Genomic DNA, 23241 nt, shown 5'->3' on the forward strand with positions numbered 1-23241 from the left:
TAGATTCTTGGACGTGGAGAAACTGCGCTCAGTGGTTGCCTTTGGGGATGGGAACTAGGGCGGGGTGAGAAGCAGACTTTTCACTGTATATACGTTTTGGTAGTTTTTGACTTTGATCCTGTGTATATGCGCATTCTCTGGCCCAGGGAAGCCAGCAGGTGCAGCTGCAGACCCTCGGGCGACCACGAGGTTCGCGCTCGCGCCCACGCCCCCTCACCGTGTCCTTGGCCTCGGGTGCTCGCGTGGGTGAGTGGGGCGGGGGCGCGTGGGACGAGGGCCCTTTCCCCGGCTCATCGCGGTCACCGGGAGCTGGAGCCACCGCCGGGAGAGGCTCGCATCTGGTGCCTGTACCCGGAGGACCGCGCCCGCAGTAGCTGGGAAGCAGGTCCGGGTTGCCGGGCCGGAATGTGCCCTCCCCCTCGCCTCCCCCACTTCCAACCCCCGCCAACTTTCGGCTGCTGCGACGGAAGCAGGAACTTGCGAACCACAACGCAGCTGGGCCGGGTGGGAGCTGCGGAGCATCCCCTGCTGTCCACACCGAGACCCTCGCGCGGAGTCGCCGCTGCTTCCCCGCAAGCGCGCGGGAGCCGTCCACGCACGGGTGGACCCAGAGGCTCCGGGGTCCCCTCGCCGCCAGGTAAAGGCGTCCCAGCCCCCTCCTCCCGACCTGGCCCCGGCAGCCTCGCCACCCCTCCTGGCCTGGGGCGAGGCTCCTGCCCCCGCCCCGCAGCAGGCGGGGAGCGGGCTGCGCTGGAGGCTGACCCGGATCCCGGTGGCGCTGCGGTGTCCCGGAGGCTCTCCAGGCAGGCCGGCCGGCCGCACCTGTCGCAGATGGCACCGGCCCCGCGTCGTCGTCAGGACCCGCAGAATAGTTTAGTGAGCGACAAGCGTTTCCTCAACGGAAGGGAAATTTTCCTTTTTTTTTTTTTTCTTGTATGATTTGTGTCCCGTATTCATTATCAAACCTACTAATTGTCTAATACTCTGTAGGGGTGTGTGTGTGTGTGTGCGTGTGTGTGTGTGTGTGTGTGTGTGTGTGTGTGGTGACAGATTAGATTATGCTGTGAGTGAGATGATTTCCAATATTTGAAGTAGTTATGTGCACGTATGTTTGACTATAGTAATCAGGCATTAAAACTCAGGCACTTCTCCTGCCCACCTGTATCCTTTTCCCTTCCATCTTTCAACAAGATTGAACTTGATTGTAGACCTTGAAGGCCTAAATAATAATGGCTTAGAACCGTGGTCGGCAAACTGCGGCTCTCGAGCCACATGCGGCTCTTTGGCCCCTTGAGTATGGCTCTTCCACAAAATACCACGGCCTGGGCGAGTCTATTTTGAAGAAGTGGCGTTAGAAGAAGTTTAAGTTTAAAAAATTTGTCTCTCCAAAGAAATTTAAATCGTTGTACTGTTGATATTTGGCTCTGTTGACTAACGAGTTTGCCGACCACTGGCTTAGAAGATTAATTTACCCAATATTTGTTGAGTATTTTTAATGAGATAAACTCTTCAGTACTTCTCACTGTCCGGGAGCTACACAGGTGTTGCATAGTGAGAACACAGCTTAGCATAGAGACTGGCATGTGAGAAATATAAATATCCTATATAATAAAACCGTAATGTGCAAATCGACACAGAACAACGGAATGACTGGTCTGTATGATGCGTACTGGCCACCAGGGGGCAGACGCTCAAGCAGGAGCTGCCCCCTGGTGGTCAGTGTGCTCCCACAGGGGAAGTGTCACTCAGCCAGAAGCCTCTCCCACCACCTCCACTGCAGGCGGGCAGTAAGGAGTGAGGGGTCCCAGACTTCGAGAGCCCCAGACTGTGAGAGGGATGTCTGACTGCCAGCTTAGGCCTGATCCCGGCAGGCGGACATCCCCTGAGGGGTCCCGGACTGCGAGAGGGCGCAGACCAGGCTGAGGGACCCCCCCCAAGTGCACGAATTTTGTGCACTGGGCTTCCAGTTACTTATAATTTCATTGTTTCAAAAGTTGGACATAACAGTTAACAAGGTAGCTATTTGACTTGTGCTGGTTTGTTTGGTTTCTTGGTTTTTAAACTATTCCCTTGTTTTTTACTTACTAAAGTACCTATTTACATTAGAGTTCACCCTTTGTATTGTACAGTTCTATGGATCTTGACAAATATAATGATATGTACCCATCATTACAGTATCATATAGAATTGTTTCACTGCCCTAAACGTCTCCTGTGCTCCACTGATTTTTTTTACTGCCAATGTAGTTTTGCTTTCTCCAGAATGTCATATAATTGGAATTATATTTTTCAGACTGGCTTCTTCCACTCAGCAATATGCAATTAAGGTTCCTCTATGTCTTTTTGTGGCTTGATAGTTCATTTCTTTTTATTCCTGAATAATATTTCATTGTATGGATGTACCACAGTCTGTTTGGAGATAAAACAATGAGAGGCAAGAAGAGGAAGGATTCTAAAACTCAGAGGCAGGCCTACTGTTTGTACCTCTTTCTTCACAAACACTCATCGACTTTTAAGCAGTGATAGGATAGTATACGTGTTTGTGTTTATTAGTTTGTTGCCAAGTTTTTAAACGAAAGGTTGTCTCAAATCTTTTAGAAGTGATATGAATAAAAATACTTGTTTATTTTTGCCCTATGAATTGTAAGTCATTGACATCGACTTAAAGGAAATGAAATGTATCTTTTCTAGATTTGCTAAAAGAAACAAAACTCACTAATGATTTTCTTTTTGGTCTAGAGAGAAATTCTGTCATCCGTGCAATCTTCTTGATGCAAACGAAGACCAAAGGAAGGGTTATCCTTGACCTTTGAGGACTTTAATACCGAAATTTAAAATGTTCTTCAGGGAAGAACGGAGCTTGACCTACACTTGTATAATCATTGGTTTCCTGACAGTCAGGCTGTCTGCCAGTCATAATTGTCCTACTCAGAGTCTAGAAGATGTTGTCATTGACATCCAGTCATCTCTTACTAAGGGAATCAGAGGCAATGAGCCCATACATACATTAACTCAAGAAGACTGCATTAATTCTTGCTGTTCAACAAAAAACATATCAGGTAAGTAATAGTCCCTTGGCAACCCTTTATTCCATGTGTTTTGTGACATAAGTAGCTGGTTGACATGGCTCAATAGTTTATATTAGTGATTCTCAATGGGGTAGAAAGGTAGGTGACAAAATCACCCCGGGAATGTTTCACAAGTGTGCCCTCTCCTCCCCTAAGCTGAGTCAGAGTTACTGATGAGTGTGTGTGTGTGTGTACCACTCAGGTGTTTGGGTATAAAAAGGTGGAGAACCACCAGTGTTAGGTTCTAACAGGCATCTGGGGTATTGAAACAACAATGCTATTTAAATGCTTAGCTGCCATTCATATGACACTGAAGGAAACTAAGGCCACAGGTTTAAACCATGCCTTTGTGTATTTTAGGCTCCAAACCTATTACCTAAAAAGAGGAGTGTATATCTAAGTGAAACAATGTTGTTCAGTTGGTTATGAACCTGCCCTAATTCCCTAAATGAAAAAAAGCAAACACCTAAATTTATTGAGCACCTAATGCCTTGCTGGAGATAAATGAGTAAGATGGACAAGGCCTTGCCCTCAGAGCCTAGAAGAGCTAGTGAACGTTGGACAAGTGATTCTTACTGATTTATTAGCCAACAAAATCCTGTTTTCTCTTAGATCTTTACTTCCTTTTCTTTCTATAATGGTTGTGGTATAAGAAGGAAGGGAGGAAGGAAGGAAGGAAGGAAGGAAGGAAGGAAGGAAGGAAGGAAGGAAGGAAGGAAGGAAGGAATATCCTTTCATCACCATATATTTGATCCCCCTTACCCTCTTTGTCTTCCCCATTCCTGTTCCCCTCTGGTAACTACCATTCTGTTTTCTGTATCTATGAGTTGATTTTTTTTTTTGGGGGGGGTGTTTGTTTTTTTGTTGCTTTTTGTTTTATATCCCACATATGAGTGATAACATCTGGTTCTTGTCCTTTTCCGTCTGATGTATTTCACTTAGCATAATTCTCTCAAGAACATGCATTTTTAATAATTAGCCTATATGCCTCTTAACCTTCAACTTGGCCCAAGGGTCACAGGCCAAGATGTGAGACTGTACCAGATTAAGGTCAAAGCCAACTGTAGGCCATGATAATTAGAGAGAATAATTTCTACTGGACATAAGAGAAAGAGAAGCCAGAAATGAAAATTAAGAGTGACAAGTGAGGCAAGAAAACAGAAAAGCAAAAACAATAAGAAAGTAAAGAAATGCTAAAAAAGAACCAAACGAAGAATGGCACTGATAAAAATAAAAAATAGTCTTTGCATTCCATATACTGTTCAGATTCTTTGTGGAAGGAGGCATATTATGTATGATGCTGACTTTACTGACTCCATCCAGGACACCTGGCTCATGCCTTCATATGTGTGTGAGATGCCTTCAGGATACAAGAGATCTATGAAATCATTAGGGTTAGATCCATTTCTTAAGTTCCAACTCAGCTGTGAGTTGTGTAAAGATTGCAAAATCAGTGTGTGTGTGTGTATATATATATATATATATATATATATATATATACACACACACACACACACACACTTTTTTTATATATATTTGCTAAAATATATCCACCAATATATATATATATATATATATATATATATTTGGTGGATATATTTTAGCAAATAGAAGGCTTATTTCTAAATAGTTAAATGCACTGTTAAAAATTGATTTTGCCAGCCCTAGCTGGTTTGGCTCAGTGGATAGAGCATAGCCCTGTGGACTGAAGGGTCCCAGGTTCGATTCTGGTCAAGGGCACATGCCCAGGTTGCGGGCTCAGTCCCCAGTAGGGGGTGTGCAGGAGGCAGCTGTTCAATGATTCTCTCTCATCATTGATGCTTCTATATCTCTCCCTCTCCCTTCCTCTCTGAAATCAATAAAAATAATATATTTTTTAAAAAATTGGTTTTGCCAAAATTACCTTCATTCAGGTTTTTAACCGAATGTCTTTAAACATGGCTTCTAGTGGCTAAGCTAAGGAAAAGGAAATGATTCAGCAGTCAGCAAGCAAGTGAACAAAAGTGTTTGTGTTGGACACCAGAATAAATGAGGTTCTTCCTGCTTGCCGTACTCTTTAGAAAATCCTATTTCAGAATAATGCCTATGAACCCTTTCATTGCAGGGGACAAAGCGTGTAACTTGATGATCTTCGACACTCGAAAAACAACTAGACAACCCAACTGCTACCTATTTTTCTGTCCCAGTGAGGAAGCCTGTCCGCTGAAACCAGCGAAGGGTCTTATGACTTACAGGATAATGAGAGGTAATGAGAACATTGTTCTTTTTCTTTTGTGATTGGAATTATTTAAGGGCCTGGTTCATGGTAAAGATTTTCTGCAAAAGAGTCTAAGTAAAACTGCCAAAAATGGTCACAAATATAGAGGCACACCAGGAAATCCCATGATTTAAAGTTCAGCTTTTTTCCAGTGAAAGATCTCTGAGTGATACGATTTTGTTTTGTTTTGTTTTTACTTTCTTAAGATAAAAGGTGCACAGACTTTTCAGGAAACATTGTGAAACACCTCTTTAGATCAATGTCAACAGCACTGGAATAAGTGTTTTGAAAGGGGTTAAGACCTAGGTGAATATACAGAATTCTAGTATGTTTGTCATTAGGTTAGAAGTATTTTATAATCACATTATCTGAAATCAAACTCAGTGGATTTTGTTGTATAGACCTAGAGAGAAGTTCATTCAAAAATATTAATTGAGCATCTACCATGTAATAAATTCTGTGCAATGCATTGGAAATATAGTCTCCATGCACATGGAACTTAAATATTGGTTCAGAATACAGAAAATAAACTAAAATAATCAATAACATAATTATTTGGATATATCTTGGTGAGAATTTGACTTGTTAACTTTTCAGGATGAAATGCTTTCAGTATCAAATTTCCTTAGAAGCTTTTGTTATTATAGCCTATATTATTAATATTATTTTCTTTATTCAATAAACAACATGTATTATTTAGTATCATCTGTGCGCCAAGCACTTTTTTACACCCTAGGAATGCAGGATACAACACTAAATATAGAAAACACGGTTCTCACTTCTGAAACTGAGACAGAGACAATAACCATCTATACTAATAAAAGGGTAATATGCTAATTAGACTGGATAGACCCGATGTCTTCCGGACTGGGCGAAGCCGACCCAGGTCCCGGGTGCCTGCGGCCGGCCAGAGGGAGGGAAGCCTGGGTTCCGGGTGCCGGAGGAAACCTGGTGCTGGCAGTCAGGCGAAGGAAAGCCTACTCTTGCACGAGTTTTCGTGCCTCGGGCCTTTAGTAATAAATAAATAATCAAGAAAACTGTAACACAAGTGCAATACAGATAATTAAGCTAAGTGTAATAGATAATCCCTGAGTGGACCCTCTGGATTAGGTGATCAGAGGAAGCATCTGTGAAGAAGTAACCCTAAACTGAGATCTGAGCAGTAAGGACCCAGATGTGAAAAGATCATGGGAAGACCTTCCAGGGAGAGGAAATAGCCTGTTTCAATATCCCAGTTGGCTGACTCATAGTGAACCATGTACATAAAGAGTGATATGCCAGAAGCAGGAAAGACAGAGAGATCACATAAAGCTTTGTAAGTCAGGGTAGGGTAGGACGTTTTTATTTTAAGTTTATAATGGGAAACCATTGGGAGTTTTGTTTTTTTTTGTGTGTTTTTTTTTTAATATTTTTATTGATTTCAGAGAGAAAGGGAGAGGGATAGAGAGATAGAAACAACAATGATGAGAGAGAATCATTGATTGGCTGCCTCCTGCCAGCCCCCTACTGGGGGGGTCGAGCCCGCAACCCAGGCATGTGTCCTTAGCTGGAATCAAACCTGGGACCCTTTAGTCCACAGGCCGACGCTCTATCCACTGAGCCAAACCAGCTAGGGCACCTTTGGAAGTTTTTAAGCAAGCATGGAACGTGGTGTTTTTTGTTTGTTTTAATATGTTTTTATTTATTTCAGAGAGAGGAAGGGAGAGGGAGAGAGGGATAGAAACATCAATGATGAGAATCATTGATTGGCTGCCTCCTGCATGCCCCCTACTGGGGATCAAGTCCACAACCCGAGCATGTACCCTGACCAAAAATCAAACCCTGACCTCCTGGTCAAGCACTGAACCACCCCAGCCAAGGGGAATGAGGTGTTTTAAAGGTGATTTCTCAAAGCTCACTGTGACGGCTGTATTGGGAATGGACAATGACCCAGCAGCAAGAGGGGAAGTGGGAAGACTGGGTAGGAAGTGGGGGTGAGATGTACGTGGAAGGCCATGGCATGGTGGACCAGGGAGGTGGTAGAGGAGATGGAGAGAAGGAGACATAGGGGCTGTTTCAGAGGAAGAGTTAACAGGACTTGCTGCTGGCATGGATGTGGGGGGCAAGAAAAAGACAAGCTGCCCTAGCCTGTTTGGCTCAGTGGATAAAGGGGTCCCGTGGACTGAAGGGTCCTGGGCTCGATTCAGGTCAAGGGCACATGCCCGGTTGCGGGCTCGATCCCCACTCGGGGGCATGCAGGAGGCAGCCGACCAATGATTCTCTCTCATCATTGATGTTTCTATCTCCCTCCCCCTCGCCCCTCCTCTCTGAAATAAATAAAAATATATTTTAAAAAAGAAACAGAAAGGCATTGAAGCCGAGTCCTAGTTTTTGTCTTGAGTGTCTAGATGGATGGTGGCACCATCTACTGAGCTGAGGAAGATCTGAGAAGTGGCTTCAGGGTTGGGAGGGAACGTACAGTCAAGGGCTCTCTCCTGACTGTATCACGTTGCACGTGAAGTACTTTGGGGAATGATACTGCTCAGGGCACCTGGGCACTGACTCTGCTTCATCCCCTGGGTGGGGCTGTGTCTGAGATCTGTTCATGAACCAGGAAATCCTGATACGTCAAACATTCCCTGAAACAGCTTATTTGTGTAAATTCCTCATAAATAGCGGTGTGAGCCCAAGTCTAAAAGGACTGGCACGTTAAGATACAAAGTTTCCATTTTGCAAGATGAGAAAAATCTCTGGGGATGGCTAATGATGATGTTTGCACAACAGTGTGAATATACTCAGTGCCACCAAACTGTACACTTGAAAAGGGTTAAATTGGTCAATTGTATGTATATTTTACCACAATTTATAAAAACAGTAATTTTTAAATGACTATGGATGGTATAGAACAGATTCGGTTTCTCAAAACACTCAAGACTGTACCTTGCATGGCCAGTGCTTGTCCTCCTCCTCCCCTTTTGGGGCTTCAGGGGCCAGGGAGTGACCAGTGTGGCTCCTTCACTTCCCCTGCCTGTTTGTATATGGTCTTGGCTAAAAACACAGGGGACCTGCAGTGTGGTGTGGACATGGCTTCTCACCGTTCCTGCTGGATCACCCGGGACATTGCAGAGCCTGTTAGACACCCAGGGGTGGAGTCTACAGGAACCGGATATGCCAGTCGGAGTTTTCAAAGAGGTCAGGGCTCAAGATATGGATTGGAACGTTTGCTCTTCTCCTTCAGGAGCTCCCGTCATGTAGAAGTTGGACCATCACATTCCTCCTCTATTATCCCTTCCTACTACCTCTTCTTCATGCTGTCCTTTCTCCCACTATCAGTGTGTCTATTATCTATTTCACAATTAAAGCAGAATATTTAAATTATATAGGTAACTTTAATCCAGTCATTCTACTTCCATAAAATCTACACTAAAGAAACAGTATCAAGACAAGAAAAAAACGATTGGTGTGGAGCTGTTTACCGTATAATTAGTCTAAAAAATGAAAAACTAGAAGCAGCATAAATGTTCAGTTGCCAGAGTATGGTTGGGTGAGAAATATGATGGGTTCACTTGAGGGAATATGATGCAGACACTAAAACATAAGTTTGAGGTGTAGAAATAAGCAAAATCACTTAAATTTCTGGTAAAAAACATTCAGTTGTTTTTCAATTACATGAAAAAAACTTAACTTAAAGGTATACAGACATGTTAATAGTGGCTGGAGCATAACAGAAATTACAGTTGAGTTTATTTTCATTGTTATAATACTTCAGTAATGTTGTTGCTTTTATAATGCATGTATTATAAAAGAGGGAGTGTACAGTAAAGATTCTCTCCAATGGAAATGAGAGAAAAGGGAACTTGGCATGTGCATAAACCTTTCAAGGGCTAGTGTAAAGGCAATGAAGTGGAATTAGAATCAAACAGTTCCTCTGGTAGCCACCAGGGGGTGTCATCAGCCTAGAGCAGGTTGATTAATAGCTAGGTGCAAAGTGGCTCCAATCCCAGACATAGTGTGCAATGGACTGTTTATATTTTACAGGATGTTTACAAGTTATGTGTGTCATTCAGTTTATGAATCTGCCCATGTTGATGGATTGAGATTACCTATAGAAGTAAATTATCTACCTCCTGTTTGGAGTGAAATTAAATACCTGGTTGGTGGTGTGTTTCTGGATGAGCTCTATTTCCTATAAATGATTGACTAGTATTTACAGACTGAAAGTTTGAAAGATGGCAGTGTATTCCATTCATCCTATAAAACTATTGCAGCTTGGCATCATTAAATTTTTTCCAGCTTGTGGGATATTATTTCTACCAAGTACTGGAATAAATTGGGAGTCTGTTTGCTCAGCTGGTTTTCAAGTAATAATCAGTACGTACGTTTTTTACCTAGTGGAGTCACTTAAAAATGAAACTCGAAAGAGGGGTTGAGGGCACAGAACTGTTTCCCAACTCCCTCTGTGGCCTGTCTCTCCGTGACTGAGAGAAACTTAAGTGGGTGAGGTCAGTGGACCGGGTGTGAAGGATCCCTGTGTGGTTCTATGATCTTTGCCAATAGATGAATCTTATTAGGAAAGGAGACTGGCCCTTTCTTTGCTTTATTTACGGGTAGAGGCCCAGTGCATGAAATTTGTGCACTTGGGTTAGAGGGGAGGGTGGGGGTCCCTCAGCCTGGCCTGAGCCCTCTCACAGTCTGGAAGCCCTTGGGGGGTGTCCAACTGACAGCTTATGCCCACTGCTCGCCAGCTGTGAGCCTGGCTTCTGGTTGAACGGCACTCCCCCTGTGGGAGCGCACTGACCACCAGGGGGCAGCTCCTACCTTAGGCGTATGCCCCCTGGTGGTCAGTGGGCATCATAGCGACTGGTCGGTCCACCTTTTAGTCGATTTGCATATTAGCCTTTTATTATATAGGATGCTTGCTTTCTTGGGAAAGAAACAGCTGTTTTGGTCATTTCTGTCAATGGCCTTATTTAAGTTCTGACTTCACACATATCACAGAGTACTTCCTTAGTCTTTTTTTTTTTTGAAATTTTAAAATGAAATATGTTGAGTCCTGCTTTTTTTTTTTTAATATCTGATCCTATCTAAGCATAAAGATGCTGTTTATTTCATGGGGATGTTATGTCTATGAATATGATATCACCTGCAGCAGAAACTCTTCTTCAGCATTGTTGGAGGAAAGAGGAATTCCAGGCATCTTAATTCTATTATAGAGGAAAGTACAATATCCTTGAGCAGGTGTCCACAAACTTTTTTCAGTCAGACCAGTATTTTAGTTTTTGTAGGTCATACACAGTCTGTCCTACTTAGTCACCTCCGTCTCTGTAGTTGGAAAGCAGTGATAGACAATATGTAAACAAATGAACATGGCTGTGTGCCAATAAAACTTTATGAACACTGAAATTTGAATTTCATGTCATTTTCATATGTCACAAAGTATTATTTTTTAACCACTTAAAAATGTAGAAGCCATTCTTAGTGCACAAACCATACAAAGACAGGTGACAGCCCAGATTCGGGCCACAGATCACAGGTTGCAAACCCCTGTCCTGGAAGGATTACTATGTGACAGTTCCAAAGGACCTCTTAGAGGTGTGAGGCTTAGAAAGTGGTCACAGATGTTACCGATCTGAAGTTGCCTCTGGATCTGGTTGTTAGGACAGGGGAGAGTGAGGTCTCGTTAGAAACCGGCATTGAGGGGAGTTGAGGAAGGAAAGGGGAAAGAGAACTGGGGAGAGTTGATCAGCAAAGGCTAGGAAATTCCTTTGCTTCCTTCCTTGTGTTTTCTGCAGTTCTCACCAAAGTGAAATGAATAGTTAACTAGCAGAGTAGTTCAAATGATCATTCCCTGTCCTGATCGCTTTAACAGACTTTGCAGTTTGAGCTGTGATAAACGGCGTGTGTGACTAAGAGCACCACTCTAAGCCTTCTCGTGCCTGAGGAGGACCTGAGGCTGGTTCCTCTTCAGTAGGAATTAGGACTGTGTGATTTTCTGCTCTTTATGTGGCCATCGTGATTTCCAAGTATTGGCTCATCGTCCTCAGAACCTGAGACACTGGCTCTAAAATTTTAATATTCAAGAGCCAAAATTAAATCTCCCACGTTGCCTCTCTCCCCTGAGTGTGGTACTGAAATTTATTTATTTTTTTAATTTAAAAGTGTCATCAGCTGCTTTGGCCTCCCTGCCTTCTCCCTGCCTCCTGAGGAGACCAAAACCCCCTGTTTTCCTCCCCATTTCCCCTTGGCAAGGCAAATCGCGAGGATTCTGCCTCCTCTCCCCATTGTCCCGTGGCCTCCACCTACCTTTCTTGCCTGCCCCTGTCCCTACTGTTAATCTCTCCAGGGATTGCTTGCTCCACACTTGTCATCACATCCCAGCTGGCACCGCCTGCAGGAGCTCTGGCCTCACACGGGCAGTCTCCCTCCCAGTCCCTCTGCCACATCCCCTGGCCCAGCCTTCTTCCATGGCCTTCTTCCATGGCCTAAGGCGTCTCCATCTTCCTACATCTCCTGCTGCCCATGCTGAGGTCCTCTTTGAGTCCCTGCTCCTCTCACCTCTTCCTTCATTTGCCTGACCCTCCTCCACACATTCCTCTTCTCCTCGGTCCCATCACCCTGGAAATAACCCAAGGCATCTGGTGGAGAGGTTCTGATTTAGCTGTTTGTGTTTTTCCATTTTGCACAAGTCTCAAAGAAATGTCAAGTATCAACAGTGTGGGACTTACCGAACAAGTGAATCTGTTTGTCTTTGTTAACCTACCTTATAAATTTAAGTCTCCCTTTTATTTTCTGCACATTTCCAGATTTCCCATCATTGGACGAACCCGATTTGCTGAGCCAGAGAGTCACTCCCATACCCCCTCATCCAACAGGTTATTCAACGCCCACGGGTATCTTATGGAGAGATACATTTTCTCAGAAGTTCAGAGCCTCAGATCACTTGGAGAAACTACTCAAGATTGACCCATTGAGTACACCGTCCCCTGTTTATCAAGAAAAAGGGCATTCTCAGAGTTCCCAGTCTTCCTCAGGACAGAGAATAGGTCATCGGCTGCCTGAAAATGTGACGACATTCCCCATCACAGCAGCTGCTGCTGCTCTACGGACCGTCTCCGCCGCTCCAGAGCCCCGGTCTCTCTTCCCCACCAGTGCTCCAGCCACGCCGTCTGTGCCTTCTCAGCCACAGGTGGCCACCACAGCTCCGCCCGCAGCCACGGTCACGTCTCAGCCTCCCACAGTCATCTCTACCACTCTGACACGTGCTGTGGTTACACCCCAAGCTAACATGACCACAACAGCACTTCCAACCACCACCTTTCAGGCACCTACAGACTTGACAGGCCCGCCAGAAACGATGCCCTTCAGAGAAATTCCCAACCTAACGGTGACCCCAGAGAAGGTCCGTAACCCGGCGACAGGTCTTTTGCCAAATGGGGGTTCTTCCGCTACGAATAAAACTGCTCCCCAGGAAAATGGGAAGACCAGTGTAGGCGGCTCCTCCCAGCGCGGTGTTCCAGAGAGTCAACCCGGCCTTCCACACGAAAAGTGGCTCCTCATTGGGACCCTGCTCTTTGGGGTTCTGTTCCTCACAATAGGCCTGGTCCTCTTGGGCAGAATGCTCTCGGAATCCCTGCGTAGGAAACGCTACTCGAGACTTGATTATTTGATCAATGGGATCTACGTTGACATCTAAGGACAAAGCTGCATGTCTCTTAATTCAGGTGGTTCCTAGTAGCCCACGCGCAGTGAGTTTCTGCTAACTTCGCTGATCTTAGGATTTTTGAAGGTATTTTAAATACGGTCAAGAGTGCACCCCCCTACCACTTTCCTTTTTCTTTTTTTTAAGGGGGGAAAAGAAAACAAATTAGGTAATCTGTGTGATCTGTCTCTAAAATATTAGCTGAAAACAAAGCTTTACCTAAAGTAATAATGTATAATTGCCATATAAATTTGAAAAATTGACTGTTTTTTTGGGGGGAGGGGGGTCGGGGCGGGGGGGGGGGTAATGGTTAGGACTTCTAGGCTCCAATTTGTTAATATTTCTAGTTCCAGATAAAGTCAACTACTTATGATCTTAATTCTAATGGATTTACTTTCCTTTTGTATGTATACCAATGAAACTTATTCCAGATGTATTTCCTTCCAATTAAATATTTGAATAAATCTTTTGTTACTCAGTAATGTTCTTGTAAGTCACATGCTCAGCTGGATAACTTGCCATTTATTCCCACCAGTAAATGATTAAATGATGAAAATATGTGTTCTAAATTAAAATGAACATTCCCCTCCCCCTTTTCTCATCAATGAGCAAAGAGGTTCCTTTGGGAGAATTCTAGCAAAATATTAGCTTACATGGAGACAATGATAAGTCCGTTCTGATGCCCAAATCTATTTTGGATCTATTTTAGTTAACTGTTAAAAATAGTAATAATATAGGCATTTTCCTAAGTTTAAAACTTAACCATATTATTTATAAATTCTTATCTAAACTTGACCAACACTCATTTTTGGCTTTATTTGTAGTAACATTGGAAATAATAGATAGCACTTAAAATTATTATTCAATGATTAGTGTGTGTTAACTTTCATTGATTAATTATTGAAATGCCTGCGAAATGCTTTTCATATGCAGAGTTTGCCAGACAAGTTACAGTGGGTAACTAAGAAGCCAGGAGGCCACCTAGGTCAGTTTGACATGAGCAAAAGCAGAGGTTTGGTCCCTTCCTGGTGATAAAATGGAATTCAGGTGAGCACTTTATACAGTGAACACTAGAGGGCAGCAGGTGGTTAATAAGTAGAGCAAGGAAGGCAAATGCAGGAAATGATAGAAACAGGCTTTTTTCTTTCCTCATCTCTTCCTTCCAGTCCCCTCTCCTGGAACCCTATCCTCCCCTGCTGCCCTCCCCCCTGCCCCTCTGGCTTCTACTAAGCTCATAAAGCTCATTAAGAGGAAAGCTAGTCTCCTGAAAATAGTATTTTTCACATATTTTCCAACTTAACAGTTTGACACAAATCTCCAAGGGGTTTACATAAGCTTTAAGTAGGTTGAATAAATAACACCTTGAATCAATTTAATTTAACAAGCATTTATTGAACAGCCACCTGTAGGCCAGAATCAGATTAGTAACGAAGAGCCTCAGAATTTTTAAATCCCGCCCCTCCTCCCCCCCCTCCTTTTTGATGGAACTGAATCGTGGAAAGAAGGCTTTTTCTGTGGGTGTTTTTAAGAGCTTTCTCCTGCTTCTCTTGGACCGCTCCACCTCCTTGCCGCGTACAGTCTTCTTCGAGATGGAAACTTGATGGGGAGCCCAGCCTGAGGCCCTAGCTGAGGTCCAGATGAGAAATGCTATGGGGCCAAACTCTGGCAGTGACTGGGGACGGATCTAGATTGTCGGGGAACCGTTTGGATTTAGGACCTGCTTCTAAGAGTTGGACTAGCTCTTCTCACACTGCCCTCTCTGCTTACGACCCCGGCCACAGTGGATGAGACTGCTGCAGGGGGCACCAGCGGGGAAAGGAGCCTGCCTTTGTTTCCTTTAAAATAACTGTAACAGTGATTAGCTTAGCCGAACTTTCAGACAAGGGGCTCCGAACGATGAGCTCTCTCCTTTGGCTTGTGAAAAGGGAAGGTGACAGCCTAGTACAGGTGAGTAGACCACGATGGTTCCCTCTGCTCAAAAAATATTCTCTCTCCATTGTTAATGGGAGACCATCACCTGGGTTAAAAGGCGATTCTTAAAAAAGAGAATGACCCCTGAAGAACACAGCCTACCGCTCTTTCCCTCTGGATGAATACTGCTACATTCTTGTTTCTCGGGGATCCTTGCCTGAGTGAGGCATCCTTGAAACTCTTTGGTTCCCAGATGGTGGTGGGCACTACAATGTATCCATGCAACAGCCACCCCAGCTCTGCTTTTGCTTTATTTGGGATGGGTTGGAAGTGTCCGATTCTTTCCCAGCCCCTCTTCCAGTTAGGGATGGACCTGTGACCCATTTCTAGCTTAAAGGAAACCTACTGGAGGCTTCTAAGAAAGATGATCCTCCCTGATAAATGAGGGTCACACAAGTAAGAAAGCCCTTTTTGCCTCCAACCCCTTATTTCCTTCTTGGAATGCTGGAAGGAAATAAGGGGTTGGAAAGCCCTTTTTGCCTCCAACCCCTTATTTCCTTCTTGGAATGCAGGTAAGGTGTAAGGACTTGATAACTTGGAGCTACTGCATGCAACTATCATTGATAATGAAGCAAACGTATACGATGTGCCAGGCACACTTTTACATAAACAAACTCATTCCGACAATAACCTCATGAAGAATTTCTTAAAAATATGTTTTTATTGATTTTAGAGAGAGGAGGGGAGAGGGAGAGGGAGAGAGAAACATCAATGATGAGAAAGAATCACTGATCAGCTGCCTCCTGCATGGCCCCCACTGGGGATTGAGCCTGCAACCTGGGCATGTGCCCTGACTGGGAATTGAACTGGCAACTTCTTTGTGTATGGGTCGATGCTCAACCACTGAGCAACACCGGCTGGGCAAGAATTTTTATGCTTATTTTGCAGGTGAGTAAATTGAGGCACAGAGAGTTTAAGTGACTTGTTTGAGGTTATTTGCCCAGATGATCTGGCTCCAGAGCTCTCATTCCTATAGCTGGAATGATAACAGGATAGCCAAAAAAAGAAGTTTGCAGTAGATCAGACATATTCTAGATGACAGCTTTGAAATTTTGTTGAATTGAATGATACCTTGAACCAAAGCATGGAAAATAAGAGATCAGTGGTCTCATTCTGGGATGGGCTTCCTGTACTTTTTCATTTGCTGACATCCTGTCTTCTTGTTTGGTCCTGACCACCTGTGCCAAAGTCAATGGTCACTCATTAGTTGGAGGCACACCAAAATAGAGAACCCATCCTGACCCAGGTTCTCACCCCTCAATTAACAGTACCACCATCTCCTCAGTCTCCCTGGTACTGAGCAACTTCAAAGTCGAATCTACTTCTCTCTCCTCTTCAGCCTCCACATTCAGTGTTTACCAAATATTATCTATTAATTCCCTTTCAAAAATGCTTTTCTCCCTGGCCAGTTTTCTCAGTGGTTAGAGTGCCAGCCTGTGGACGGAAGAGTCTTGGGTTTGATTCCCGGTCAAGGGCACATACCTTGGTTGCGGGTTCAATCTAGGCCCTGGGGCTGTAGTTCTACACCCCTATTCTCTGTTTTTCAAATGTGCCGGGCACCTTCATGAGCCATGCTATTTCCTCTGCTTATAAATGCCCTTCCCCTTGTTCACCTGGCCAATTTCCACTCACCTTTCAAGACTCAGCTCAAACATCACCTCCACCACTGTCTTCCCAGAGTCTCCCTGGAGATGTATAATCCTCCCGGATTTCTGGCATGGCTCTTGATTTGCACCATTAGCAAGACACTTCCATGGTATCTTCTAACATATCAGTTTATATGTTACACTGCTAGACTGTGATATATTAGAGAGCAATATTTCTCTGATTCTCCCATACTTAGTAGTGTGCCTGGCACATAGTAGACACTCCATAAATGATCACAAGTGAATTTTAAAACCTGTTTGGTGAAGTTCATTCCTTTCAGCAATGAGCAGTAATGTGATCAGCTGTACATGCAACAGCTCCTATATCATGCAGAGAAAATCCAGTTAAAACCACTTATACGCATTTTTTAAGAGAATAGGATACAATCCAAGTGCACAGTGATAAAGTATATACACTTAACTAAGACCATGTGCTAAGGAACCAGTAGATAAGTATTTGATTTTGTTTATTTATTTCCTTAGAGCACAATTTACTTAGCCTATAGAGAGGGTGAGCTGACAGAATGTTTTTGCTTGTGTTCTCATATTTTTTTTTGTTTATTTTTTAAATCTATTTTTATCTTTGAGAATATTACAGATGATCCCCTATTATGGGTTAATTTTAAGGTAACTTTTAGAGCACTCTTATAGCCAAAGTAAGGCTCAGATTCTAAGTTGTCTGTCCCTAAATTATGTTAGTTAGCAAAGGAGTCAAAACTAAAACCTAGAGCTCCAGCCTTTTGTATTTTTATTGATTTTCCACAGAGAGAAAGAGAGAGGGATAGAGAGTTAGAAACATCGATGATAGAGAAACATCGATCAGCTGCCTCTTGCACAACCCCTACTGGGGATGCGCCCACAACCAAGGTACATGCCCCTGACCGGAATCGAACCTGGGACCTTTCAGTCTGCAGGCCGACGCTCTATCCACTGAGCCAAACCGGTTTCGGCAAGCTCCAGCCTTTTGATTCAATATTCTTTCCACCACACTGTACTACCATGAGCAGACACGTGGAAATAATGCACCTAGCAACACACACCCAGACATTGTATGGGTGTAGGTATGTGTGTCCAATTTTGATTTTCAATCTCATTGTATATAACGTAATTTATAATGTCTTTAGGAAACATTTGTTTTTCATCTTCTTTTAATGAGAAACATCCATTTACATTTAAATAATAGAACATGAGGACATGAGACTTACTAAATTCTGTTTTAATGATTATATGCAAATACCATCCTTATCAAGGACCAACAGAATTACCTTTACACTCGTTTTCGCCTTTTCATGTGGCTAATTTGTCTCCTCAGCAATATTGGAAGTGCCTGGAAGAGTAGAACTTCATCTTGTATTCCTTTGATTTGCGCGTATCAGTTATTATTTGCCACCTGTGGCTACCGTGCAGGAAAGGGTAAGAAAGATACGGCTCAGAGAGTTGAAGGACTCGCCCAGCCTCATCTCTGCCTCTCCACCTTTGCTTTTACTGCTGTGACAGCTCCCGCTGGCCTTTGCGTTCAATAGGTGAGCAGTAAACATCTGTTGGTTTTAACACCTTATAGGTGCCTAAACTCTAAGGATTTTGGCCTTTCTTTCATGGGATGAATGGAAGCCCAAATGCAGCCAGACAAGAATTATAAAAGGTAGGAGTGGTGGGCCCTTCGTAGGTCTGGCCTACATATGGGACCCCTCATTCCTCCTGCTCTTCTTCTCCTCTCTCTTCCCAACACCACCCTCAGCTCCTCAGGCCCTGAGACCTGTGCTTCCCTCCAGCATCCCCTCTGCCTTCAGAGGCTTGGCTTCAACGGGAAATGGGGAGACACAAGAATGGGCACGCTCTGCGTCTCCTCAAAGATGTGGCTTCTCGCAATCACTGAAAGCCACTCACTTGCACCCTCAGAGGAAAAAAGGAAATCCTTACCAGCTCTGACAACACATACCCAATTACACACATTTTCAGGCCTTTTTTTACAGGCATATGCATGATAAGCTTTTTTTTCTCTTTTTTAAAAAATTATATTTTTATTGATTTCAGAGAGGGAGGGAGGAGAGAGAGAGAGAGAGAGAAACATCAATGATGAGAGAGAACCATTGATTGGCTGCCTTCTGCAGGCCCCACACTGGGGATGAAACTCCCAATCCAGGCATGTGCCCCTTTTGGGAATAGAACTGTAACCTCCTGGTTAATAGGTCGATGCTCAACCACTGAGCCATGCCGGCTGGGCTCATGATAAGCTTTAAAAAAAAAAAAAAATCCAAAACAACAAAATCTGAAAAGATAATATAGAACAGTGATGGCAAACCTATGACACGCGTGTCAGCACTAAATATTTAGTGCTTGGTTTATTAAATACAATTATATATAACAATTATACATTTATGTTATTTAAACTATAAGTATCGCGAAATAATGTTTTTTCCTCAAAGTGACACACTACCCGAGTTATGCTCAGTTTTTTGGCGAAGTTTGACACACCAAGCTCAAAAGGTTGCCCATCACTGATATAGAAGAAATAGAATTTGGAGCTGATGGCATAAACTCTTATGTGAGTGAGTAAGTAAATGAGAGGGGACTGGGCAGACGAACCATTAGCCAGCAAATGGATGTTATTGCTTCATATTTAATGAACCTATACACGGTGCTAAATGTATCAGCCTTAGCCAGTGACCCCTAACAAACCACTAGAGTGTTTCACGTTGGGTTGATCAGGGACAGTGGCACACAGGCCAAAGGCTGCTGTCACCCAGCCTTCTTTTCGGATGCCCCAAGGTAGACAGGAACCAGGTGCAGTTTTGCACACAGCAAGGAGCTACGAAGAAATCATTCTTTCCCACCTGACCCTGCCTCCCAGGCAGCCATTCTCACACTCAAGTCAGGTTCTGCCTAGCTCCATTTTTCTTCCCATCCCCTTCAGTCCACATCGTCGGCCATCTGAGGCTCGGCTTCTTATCTTTTAGAAGAAGGAAAATCTCCTGCATCGGGAGGACTTTGTCCAGCATGAGCTCTGGCGACATTCACCCTCCCCCTACCCCACCCAGCCACAAAAACAGAACATACCTCGGGGCTGGACTTCTGACCTCCCTCCTCCCCTCTGCAGTGGAGAGGAAAAGGGCACAATTCTGAGAAAAACAAGTATCAAGGGTGGATGGTGTGTGCTGAACTTTTAAATGTTAAATTACGGTGAAAATATTTTGGAAAAGAACCCATCCTCGAAACTGTGCTACATGGTGAAGCTAATGGAGCCCATATGCCGTCTACCAAAACTTAGAAAAACAAACTAAAAACAATACGTTAGCGCCTGCCAGACTGAAATGGGACCGACTCCTTAATATTCACTCAACCCAGAGTAAAATGCTTTAAAATGGTAATGGTTCCAAAGTGTAGCCGAGCTGGGTGGATCAACAGCAGACCTCAAACACAGGGGGGCTTATGTTCAGATCCCAGCTCTGGGCAAATCGCTTAATCTCCTTCTCAATTTTTTCAGCTCTAAAATGGGGATGTCGGTATTTCACAAGGTGTTTACAAGGCAGACTAAAGTGATTGTAAAGCACTTGACAAATGCTCAGTAACTGGTGCTTTTTTCGTAACTTGGCTCTATCGCGCCCTTCATTATTCATGCAGTGGTGTGGAAATGAACGACGACAAGCCAACAGAGCATAGAGGCTATTCATTCAGGGCTTGCTTTAGTAAGGGAGTCAGCCACCATCACTTGCATTGGGCAGAGACTCAAGACAAGCAGAGGAGTGGGGAAGCTTTATAGGGGTGGGGGTTGGGGTGGGGGTTGCTGGCCTGGGGAAGGTGGAGATGGGTTACCGAGAAGCTGGCATCTTATGTGGTTGATTTGAGAAGTATATTTGGTTTTCTCAGGTTAGTCCTGGACAGAAAGGGAACAGAGATCCTGAGTTGGAAGCCAAGTGGTTAGACTTCTTCAGCTGATGGCAGCAGAGACTCTGGGTCAGAGTTCTGCTGTGATATGTGGGCTGGCCATTGTCTGCTTGGGATTTTATTTTCTCACTAGAGGCCCGGTGCATGAAATTCATGCACGGGTAGGGTACCTAGGCCTGGCCGGCGATCAGGGCCTTCCGGCTGCTGGCTGGGACCTTCCTTTGTTCTGTGCTGCCCCCTGGGGGTCAGTGTACGTCATAGCGAGTGGTCAAACTCCCAGTTGGTTGAACTCTTGAGGGGACAATTTGCATATTAGCCTTTTATTATATAGGATTGAAAAATAAAAGTTGGGAGGGGTCCTGCCTAAGTAGCTTAGGGAGTATATTGTACAGTGTGTATCTCTGAGTCACTTTTAGAAGCAGCAAATTTAGAAGACAGATTGCTGAACCAACCATTTTTACTCTCCAAAATCAATGGACCTACCACTAGCCTAGCCATCAGGACACACACCCCTCCCCCACCGCCACTCCTCTACCCCCCCCCTCCCCATTCCCCCATTTCAGCTTCCTCATGAATAGGCTGAGAATTCCTATCTGTCTAGCCTGGCTCATCCTTTGTTTTTGAGGATAAGTAGCTTAATGTTTGTAAGAGAACCCGGTCAAGCAGGTATTTTGGAAGGCATTTCAGCAGTGTGAAAAGGAAGACAGTGGCATAAGCCTTTGAATTTCCACCTAGTGAACTGGAGTTTTGAAAATGTTCTGAGTGTCCTGTGCTGGGGAGACTGGCTGACTGTCCCTCAGACTCTCCATCTTGTCCCACCTGTATTTCCATTAAGGCTGCCTTGTGTCCGTCCACACCTCAGCTCCTCCGTTTCCCATGTCAGTGAAAGGGACCATGAGAAACTTGGCAGTTTCCTTAGGCCCTGCAGGAAAGTTGCATACTTGACTTCTACCTCTCACTAATTCACCCATTTATTTAAAAAAGATTGGGCTTCTTATTGTTATTTTTGAATGAAGAAATAAATATTTTTAAATTTTCCATTTTTAAGTTCTAATGTAGGAAATATTGATAGCTATAATGATATAAACAAAATCTCGTTAAATCTTCAACAATAGTTAAGAGTGTAAAGGGGTCCTGAGACTAAAACGTCCTTTAGATAATTTTACTTTTTGTCCCAGTAATTCTATGTCTACAATTCCATTATCAAAACACAGAATTGCACTTAAAAGTTAAAGCAGAATATGTCTATCGCAGCACATTTAACAATAGAATCAACCTAAGTCTTTGAGTAGGAGTATTTATCGTGCATTCGTAACGTAGACTACTATATGGTTAGTGAGCATATTTTCAAAGAATTTTAATGAATACAGAAAACTAATTTTCAACAAAGGTGCCATGAATACACAATGGGGAAAGGATGGTCTCTTCAGTAAATGGCTTGAAAAACTGGATATTCACATGCAAAGATACAAAATTGGATCTTCATCTTACATCATACACAAAAATCAACTCAAAATGGATTAAAAACTTAAATTTAAGACCTGAAATCATAAAACTCCGAGAAGAAAAAAGCATAGGGAAAAAGTCCCTTGGCATTGATTTTCACAATGATTTTTTGGATATGACATTAAAAGCACAGGAAACAAGGCAAAAATAAACAAGTAGGACTACATCAAACTAAAAGCTCTGCACAGCAGAAGAAATTATCAAAATGAAAAGGCAACATATGGAATGGAAAGAAATACTTGTACGTCATGATTGCAAATATATTTGCAATCTGATAAGGGCTTGTTATCCAAAAAATATAAGGAACTTTTACAACTCAACAGCAAAAAGACCAAATAACCCAATAAAAAAATGGGCAAAGGACCTAAATAGACATTTTTTTCAAAGAAGGCATATAAATGGCCAATAGTTACATTAAAAGATACTCAACATCACTCATCATCAGGGAGCTGAAAATCAAAACCACAATGATATATCATCTCACATCTGTTAGGATGGCTATTATAAAAAAGGCACGAGGCCCTGGCTGAGTTGGTTAGAGCATCATCCCAATACATCAAGGTTGTGGTTTAATCCCTGGTCAGGGCATATACAATAATTAATCAATGAATGCATAAATAAGTGGAACAATAAATCGATGGTTCTCTCCTGTCTTCCATCCTCTCTCTCTAAAATAAATAAATTGAAAAAATTTAAAAGACAAGAGATAACAAATGCTGAAGAGAACACTTGTACACAGTTGTTGGGAATGTAAACTGGTGCAGCCACTATGGAAACAGGTATGGAGGTTCCTCAAAAATTAAAAATAGAACTATCATATGATCCAGCAATCTCACTTGTGGGTATCTATCCAAAGGTAAATGAAATCACTATCTTAAAGAGATATCTGTACTCTCATGTTCATTGTAGCATTATTCACAATAAGCCAAGATATGGAAACAAACCTAAGTGTCCATAGATGAATGGATAAAAAAAAAAGATGGTCTCTCTCTAATGAAATATTGCATAGCCATAAAAATAAAAAAAATCCTGCTATTTGCAAGCACATGGATGAAACTGGGGGGTATTGTGCTAAGTAAAATAAACCAGATAGAGAAAAAACAAATACTGTATGGTATCACTTATATGTGGAAACTGGGAAAAAAGAAAAAAAGGTCAAACTCATAGAAACAGAGTAGAATGCTGTTTGCCACGACCTGGGGAGGGAAGGTGAAGGAAGTGGGCGATGTTG

At 43.2% G+C, this 23241-nt stretch overlaps 1 protein-coding gene across 1 annotated transcript; it reads left to right on the plus strand.

Moving 5' to 3' along the window:
* Nucleotides 1-321: 321 nt before the first annotated feature.
* Nucleotides 322-13277, plus strand: MANSC1 (MANSC domain containing 1). The gene is made up of 4 exons (XM_008140418.3): nt 322-637; nt 2739-3058; nt 5172-5312; nt 12107-13277. Exons 2-4 carry the CDS (start codon nt 2836-2838, stop codon nt 12994-12996), a joined length of 1254 nt encoding a protein of 417 aa, XP_008138640.2. The 5' UTR covers nt 322-637; nt 2739-2835; the 3' UTR covers nt 12997-13277.
* Nucleotides 13278-23241: the final 9964 nt, after the last annotated feature.

This window comes from Eptesicus fuscus, chromosome 7 (genome assembly GCF_027574615.1).
Source record: "Eptesicus fuscus isolate TK198812 chromosome 7, DD_ASM_mEF_20220401, whole genome shotgun sequence".
Lineage (NCBI taxonomy): Eukaryota > Metazoa > Chordata > Mammalia > Chiroptera > Vespertilionidae > Eptesicus > Eptesicus fuscus.